The sequence below is a fragment of the Apaloderma vittatum genome, unplaced genomic scaffold (genome assembly GCF_000703405.1).
Source record: "Apaloderma vittatum isolate BGI_N311 unplaced genomic scaffold, ASM70340v1 scaffold10841, whole genome shotgun sequence".
Taxonomy (NCBI): Eukaryota; Metazoa; Chordata; class Aves; order Trogoniformes; family Trogonidae; genus Apaloderma; species Apaloderma vittatum.
In genome coordinates this window covers 60,443-68,583 of record NW_009699642.1, presented here as the reverse complement: position 1 = coordinate 68,583, position 8,141 = coordinate 60,443, and the positions used below count along the sequence as shown (strand labels likewise).

The following is an 8,141-nucleotide window of genomic DNA, read 5'->3' as shown; positions in this document are numbered from 1 at the left end:
TGTGTATAATAATATAAAAATATTTAAATAATAAAAATATTTAAATGAGATGAGAATGGAACAAGTAGAAAATATTTTCCTTCAACATACGGTGGAGTTTTCTTTGCCTCCTTTGTTGGGAAGGTGTTTTGACAGGTGATTTTTATTATTTTTTGTTTTCCTATGTGGAGAAGCTAGTAGTGAAGAAGAAAGCCTATGTCTCTCCCAGTAGTGACTAGTTTCTGTCATTAAAGGTGCAAGTAAAACATATTTATATACCTGGCAGACATTGGAAAGCCGGTAAGTTTCTTTCTGAGTGGAATTAGGTGGCCATTCAGTTGAGTTTATTCTGTTCTGCTTCACAGTTGAAAGATGCATGAGTGTTATGCAGTCTGGGACGCAGATGGTGAAGCTGAAGAGTGGGACCAAGGGGCTGGTTCGCCTCTTCTACCTGGATGAGCACAGGACCTGCATCCGATGGAGACCGTCCAGAAAAAGTGAAAAGGCAAAAAGTAAACTTTTAATATTTCTTTTAATTGTTGGGGCAGTTCAACGTTAGAATGTGAATTGCGGAGGGATCAGTTCAATAAGTGCCTTTTGATGCTTGTTTTAAGCGTTGTTGTGAAACTTACCGTAAAGGTTTCCAAGATGTGAGGAGAGTTTCACCACCTACTGAAAGTTCAGGATTGTGAAAGGGAGGGGAGTGTAGTTCAGTCAGCTGACAACATTTTCCATGGATTTATATGAATTATGAGTAAACTGAGGAGACACTTGGTAACAAACTATTCTGACTCTTTCCAACACATGCATCACAAATTTAAATACAGAACATAAGAAAGTTTTAGATTGAGGTTTCTTAAATGTGACAGTTTTCTTTAGGCATTATTATATCTTTTGGAATGGCCAAAGCAAGGAAAAACCTAGAAATCATAAAGAACTTTTGAATGTTATGATTTAATATTTACAAAGTTTAATGACTCAGCCTGAATAGGTCAGAGTTGTCAAAACCAGAAGGAGGTTGGTTATCCAAGCATGTCAATCTTTGTTTTCCTCCTTCTCCTCAGTTGTCATCGATTCCATTTACAAAGTCACCGAAGGCCGGCAGTCGGAAATCTTCCACCGCCATGCAGAGGGGAACTTTGACCCAAGCTGCTGCTTTACGATTTACCACGGCACCCACATGGAGTCACTGGACCTGATCACGTCTAACCCAGAGGAAGCTCGCACCTGGATCACAGGGCTGAAATATTTGATGGCTGGAATAAGTGATGAGGACTCGCTTGCTAAGCGACAGAGGACACACGATCAGTATCCTTTTATGAGCCTCTGCTCCAGCTTCTAATTCGGGATTTCTGGTTTTTTAGTGACTTGTGCGTTAGGCTGTCCTGTCACCTCCTGTGAAGTGACCAAACCCCTTGGCATTGACTGCAATGGGAACTTGAGTAATTGGTTTGACATGGACACTTATCTGTGCAATAAAACATCATCTGTGCCTTAGGGACTGGATTAAACCACATTGCAGTCAGGGGCTTGTCTTGGTTTTGTTAGTGAAATTCATATTATAGGGTCAAACCAGCCGTTTTTAGTTATCTCAATAAATACTAACCCCAACATGATTTGAGGATTTCTGCCATTTTGTGTTTGTCCAGCTGTGCTTTTGTTCTTCTTCTGCAAGTTGCAAGGCCTGTGAAAACTGGAGTTTATTAGCCTCTGCAGGAGGGAAACCAGACCATTTTGGGGACTCTTGGGGTAAACTGACAAGTAGCTCCTGGCCACCTCCATTTCTCTCAGTCGGTGTATGTCAGCTGTGTGTGTGTGCTTCTCACCCTTTGTTGATTGCCAGGAGCACAAATCTTTAACGCTCCTTAAATATTTGTCATAGCCTAGTAACTAAGATCAACTTCTTGTAAAGACTGTGTCCATTGACTATTCTCTTGTGCTTTCTTTCACGACACTGCTAACTAGTGTGTTAAATACCAAGAGCGCTCCTCCCCCTAAACCAAACAAACCAAACTCGTCTTGATCAAAACTAGAACCTGTCTCTTGCCACACGAGGATCCACAGTGGTCACTTGTAAATACTCTTCCTGGAGAATATACATCAGATATTTTTAATTGGTATTTTCAGCATTTACATCTAATACAAGATAGGCACAGATCCTTTTGGGGCATATATTGCATGCTCTGTTGCACACGTACTCAGCTTGCTATATTTATCCCTGACTTTTTCCAAGCTGCATGTATCTGCTGTACTTTCTCTACTGGTGAAACAACGCTTCAAGTCTTGTTTGTGTTATTAAATGTGGCAACTGGGAGACTGCAGACAAAATAACTCTGAACCAGTTCCAACTTAGCAAAAGCTGCAAAGGGATATATGTGCAAAGGGAGGCTAAAGGTGCTGGTTAGAAAGTGGAGAAGGTCGAGTAGAATGAACAGAGAAGTGGCAAGGCCAGCGATATTTGAAAACTTCAGAATGTGTTCCCAGGGGAGAAGCTAGTAGTAGAAATGAGAGCGCAAAGGGGCTGGTTTTGTGAGCCTCACTGTAGGTAATTGTCATAAACCAGCAACCGCTTTAAGTGTTTGAATGAAACTGTAGCAAGGGCATGGTTCAGTGTCTCCTTAAACCCATGTAAGTGTGTGGAACATCCCCAGAAAAGGTTATGTTAGAGATGAGCTGTATGCTGTGTGAAAAATCACCTCTTGTTTTCTGAATTTGACAGCTGCCAGCTTTATCTGATGCCGGTTTGCATGTGTGAGGGAAGAAACAGTGAATGTATGAGCGCTGTCCATTTTCCCTGTGCAACTTAGGACTCTCTAGGGTTGTCGGCGCTTGCGGAAGGTGTGGCAAAGGCGAGGGCAGAGAGATTGGAGAGCAAGTGCTTCACAAAAGTTGTCCAGAGATGGAAGATTTACAAATACTTATATAAAAGAACTACGTGATGGTCTTGGAGGAGAGAGCATGGGAAAACAAAGTGGTTAATCTTTAAATGAGGCTCTCAAGGAAAGCACAAGCTAATAATAATGTACTTGGGCTGATTTCTCAGAGTCTTCCTTATTCCATCCCTTGCACTAGTTCATGTTAACCCCGATACAGATGCCTATCAAGCTTAATTCCTTGAGTCAGGTTAGGAAAGCCGTAGCCCCAGGTATAAGTCTTAGTTGCACTAGGTCGGAGGTACAACAGCAAGTTGTACCAGAAGGTGTACAGTAGTAAAAAAGCTTTGGTTCGATGTTGGAATGGGGAGGAGCATGCGGACAGCAGCAGATCTTTGCCAGCAATGTCTGTATTTTGCACTGTGCCCCAAGAACTAATGCAGGCTGTGGGAAGTCTTAATTCAGATGCTTTGCCCAGAGGCGCAGACTTGAAAAAGGTGTTTGCGAGGGCTGAACTGAACAATGCTCAGTTCTTCTTCCTGGAAGGTGTTAAGATCCTCTGCTAAGGAGGATTGTCCCCCTGCCCAGAAGAGCTGGGGCTGAAGTCTTGTCCCTTACCTGCCTCCCTTCTCCATGAGGAGATCCCTTTCTTGTACGTTTTTCCTTGACGTGTTTGTAGGTGGGTCAAGCAGACGTTTGAGGAGGCTGATAAGAACGGAGATGGGCTGCTGAATATTGAGGAGATCCACCAGCTGATGCACAAGCTCAATGTTAACCTGCCCCGCAGGAAGGTCCGGCAGATGTTTCAGGTCGGTGGCTTCTGCCCCACAGTGTTGTTGTAGTGAGGCAGTGCAGGCTGGGGGCTCTTTCTGGACAGACCCAGAACAGCATCTGCAGTTGGGACTGAAAACCTTCCTTTCCAGCACCTCGCAGTACTTTTTCAAGGCTTACCTTTCTGTAGACAAAGATGTGTCAGAGCATTGTTTTAATGACATGAACCACATAGAAGACAATTTATTGGTATTACTTTTTCAGATGCATTATTTTCTTCATGTCTGTGAAGAGAATTGTTCTGTGCTGGCATTGGTGGACAATGAAGTTACTCTGTTTCTGTTGAAATCTTTTTCATTTCCGTTGTGGAAAATTATTTGATAAGAACTAGCTTTCTGAAAGTAATTAGTTGGGGTTTGTTTTGTTTTGTTTTTAAACAACTTCCTCTTAGTTAGCCAGAATCAATTTTTTACTTCTGTTGTCTGAAAACATTTTCTGCCAGCGCTAGTGTTTATTGTAGGAAAGGAATGATAAGGCAAGGACGTAATGGAGAGCAAAACAACCACTATAAAACATGGGAAAGTTGAAGAATCTTCTGTGGTCAAAACTACTTTGTTTGTCTGGCATAACATCTGCATGAGGGATACATCTGTGGAGCATCAAAGACTTGAGCAGTGTGGAATCTGGAGGTTGTGCTGTGGAGACGAATGTGGGCTGTACTTGTTCCCACAAATTATAAATGCCAAGTGCTCGAAGCCAGGACTCTGCCCAGGAGTTGTTCTGACCAGAACAGAAGGAAGCATCATTTTTAACGGAATGTGACTTGAGAACAAGGGGGTTTACAACTGGAGAAAAAGCTTGGCATAGAGTCATGAAGGAAAGAACAGTAGCACATTTCAAAATGTGTATTTCCCTTTGACTCCATTCGTTGCTTACAGCCTCAAACTTAGCAAGAGTTGTATCTTCCCTGAAGTTGGGTTGTTTTTGGGGTTTTTGTGTGTGTGTGTGCGAGTGTGGAGACCTGCATAATGTTTGACAGCAGTTCTCCAGAATATATTCTTTGTTTTGAAAATCCAGAGCAATCCTCTTAGGCAGATGTTCCCAGTGAAAAGCTTGTATTAACATGCGTTAAGTACTGTTTTCTTCTCTTGCTACCTCTGAGGATAAACAAAAACTGCCATCAGGCCGAGGGCTGCTGGACATATAGTTCTGGTGTGGAGTCTTGTTGCTGCTCCAGACCTGTCCCCTGTGCAGAGCGCTGAGAGTGGTGCAGATTGAATTTACGTGCATTTGAGACTGTGATATTGTCCTGAAAGTTTTAAAATGTCTGACCATGTTGCTGGGGGAATCCACAGGATGAAATTGTTATGTTCCTTGCTGTGTTTTGATCCAGGATAACTGCAGGGTGACATACAGGAGAGTAACAGAAATCAGAATAAAGCCCAGGGTGAGCCTTGTTGCTTGGTACAAAAAATCAAAACTAAAGATGGAATTGAGACTTTGATTGGGAACTTGTGGCTTTAGTGTAGTAACTATTTTCACCAAAAAAATCCAATAGATAGTGTTCTGCAGTTATTTTAGCCTTCTAGGATTTGAGTCTCAACAGAATCTTGCAGACTAGAATGTATCAAACTTGTGTTTGTGCACATAAATCCTGCTCTGCTTTGTTCCCTGAATTCACCTGCATTTCACCTGCTTACTTGTGTGTCTGTACATCTCCAGGAAGCAGACACAGATGAAAACCAAGGAACCCTGAATTTTGAAGAATTTTCAGTGTTTTACAAGATGATGTCCTTACGTCGAGATCTCTACTTACTGCTCTTAAGCTACAGCGACAAGAAGGATCACCTCACCGTCGAAGAGCTTGCTCAGTTTCTGAAGGTGGAACAAAAGGTATGGGAACACCATGCCTCTGTATATATGTACACATAGGTGCACTCAGGGATAAGCAAAGAATTTTATGGAAAAAATTAGCTCAGGACAGGGACTTTAGCACAAAAAACAAATCTAAAGGCTTTATTTTTTAAATACTTGAAAGCATTTGAACTCTCTTGGACTCTGGTAGAGGACAGGCAAGTGTAGGGCAATACGGTTAATGTTTATTTACTTATTTATAAAGGCATTCAGGTAACATTCACACTTTTTGATTACAGCTGATTTAGCGTGTCTTAGCAGAGTTACTTTCTCTTGCGTAGCTTGGCTGGCTTGTTTATTGGTGTTGTGGGGGGACATCTCTTTTTCCAGGAGATGCCTTTCATGAGGAAAGGTCTTGGCAGATATCCTCCAAGGTAGGATGGCATGTGATGTGTTTTAAAGGTAGAAACACAGGACAGAATAAGGAGAGCAAACTCTGTCTGATTATCTACGTATGGTTTGCCTGTGCATGGCTTAATGTGCTAACATGTTAATCTTTGTCTTCACACATCCCTTCCTGTGAGCAAAGTTGAACCCTCCAATGCTGTTACATATCCCAGGAGTTCCTATGGATCAGTAGTAGAAGGACTGTTGTTTTAAGACTAAGAACCACCTCTTAACTGTGGCTTAAATCTCTATTAAATTAAAAGGTTATACATTGATTCTATGATTTGTGATGGAATACAAAGATGGGTGTTGTACCAACCTGTCCAAGGGAGATGTGTCCAGGATTTGATCCTTTTTTGTCCTGCCTTCTTTCCCATTTTTTCTTCAGGAAAGTCTGTTTTCCAGGCATTATTCACGGATGCGTGGGGCTTGTGCAAAGGAAATTTCACATCCGGAGGTTGCACTTCTCTCTGAAGCTCTTCAGAGGGAAGCAGTTGGGAGGCGTAGTTCAGGGAACCACAGGAATAGACACACTGGTAGGGAATTAAAAAAAGATAAAATATGAAAAGAGAAGCATAAGTAACTTAGGAAGCAAAGTTGGGTTGAGATGAGAGATTTTTCCCTCAAATGTGCGTATGCGCAAACTTGCTGAATAAAAAAATCTGAAGCCGTTTCTATGTATGTTGCTCCAATGGAGGTTTTTGTCCTCATCTTGGAAGTGACTGAATTGCTACAAAAATCCTCTGTGGAGGGAACTTGTACACCTGACAGTGAGGAGCACAGAAGGAACCTTGTGATCTCTAGGACTCTTGTTTGCTTCTGACAATTGGTCCTGGGTTGTTTGCTCACCTTGTGTGTCCTTGCAGGAGTGTATTTCCAAAAAAACCTCATGAAAATCAATCCTGGCATCCCAGCCTACGTCACCTTCCTGGGTATAGGTGCTGCGTTGGGTAACCTCCTGTGTCATTCTGGGATTCTGCCTGCAGTGACTGCCTCTTATGAGTTGTTCCCAGCACAAAACATCAACAGCCTGTGCTGTTTTGCTGCTGAATTTTCCCTGTTGGCTACTCTGGCATTTCCCTGGCATCTACAGCTCCCTGGCTCTTGAAACGTGGAGCACTGTCATGTCGCTGATCTGGCTGTGATAGCCTCAACGCATGGATTCCTCCAAGCAATCTGGTCCTGGCAATTCTGCTAATTACAACTCTAAAGCAGGAAATGCTTTTATCTTTTTCCCTTTATGTTATTACCCTAAGTTTTGGGGTGGGTTTTTGGTTTTGGTTTTTTTTGAGCTTGCTGTGGTTTTTTTGTTTCCTTTTTAATCACTGCCTTCTGCTTGGGTGCCCTTCAGCGGAGCACCCTTGACAGCAGCGGCAGCAAGGTTGACACTGATGAGAACGCAAAGAAATGCTCCGGGGAGGACATGTTCATGGAGATGCTGAAGTACCCAGGAACAGCTGAAGAGCAGTGGTATAAGACGGCACACAGGGACCTGGAGCGGGAAGAAAAACCTGTGAAAGAGGCTGAAGAGCTGTCTTTGTGGGTGCACGAGGACATGATGAAACTACTGATGCAGCAGAAAAAACACGAGTTGATTGTCAAGTCTAGCAGACTGCATCCTTTTCTCTGCCTAGATGCTACTCAAAATGCTGAATGGGGACAGGGCTATTGGCTATAAATGCTCTGCTCAGCGTTATTCCAGAAACAAACAATAACAAGAGTAAAAGCTTTATCTCCTGTAGGTGAACCTCTTGGCAGCATGGTTTAGAAGCACGTGGCACTTTCTTGTCTCTTCCCTCTGGTCTTCCCATTTCCTGGTGTTGGAGCGTTACCCACTAATGTTTTCAGAGCACAGACGTGATACCAACATCTTTGGGTAAGGCAAGATTGCCCTCAAAGGCTGGTAATGGTTCAAGTCATAATGCAGGTCACGAGTGGCTTCAACCAAACAGAATTTTGATTTTGCTCTTGTCTGGCTGCTTGGAAACGTGTGGACGGTCTTTCCAACTCCATCTGCTTCTCTTTTGGCAAGATGTTAAAATATTCTGTAGCCTGAGGATAGAACAAAGGAGTTTGGGGTTTTTGTAAGCTTGCTAAGCTGTCTGCTTTGAAAAAAGGAGAGCTCCCTGTTGCCTTCACCCCAGAGCCTGTGAAACAAATTATTTCCACTTAGGTGCAGTCAAACTCAGCTCTTTGCTATTGAAATTGCAATTAAAT

General features: G+C 42.7%; 1 protein-coding gene across 1 annotated transcript in view; it reads left to right on the top strand.

Moving 5' to 3' along the window:
- The first annotated feature begins 349 nt into the window (after positions 1-349).
- Positions 350-8,141, top strand: part of PLCH1 (phospholipase C, eta 1) — a 35,642-nt gene continuing 27,850 nt past the window's right edge. Inside the window, exons 1-4 of the mRNA XM_009878474.1 lie at positions 350-491; positions 1,044-1,287; positions 3,532-3,661; positions 5,346-5,516. Of these exons, the coding sequence (XP_009876776.1) occupies positions 356-491; positions 1,044-1,287; positions 3,532-3,661; positions 5,346-5,516 (681 nt within the window). The 5' untranslated portion in view covers positions 350-355. The remainder of the gene's footprint in view (positions 492-1,043; positions 1,288-3,531; positions 3,662-5,345; positions 5,517-8,141) is intronic.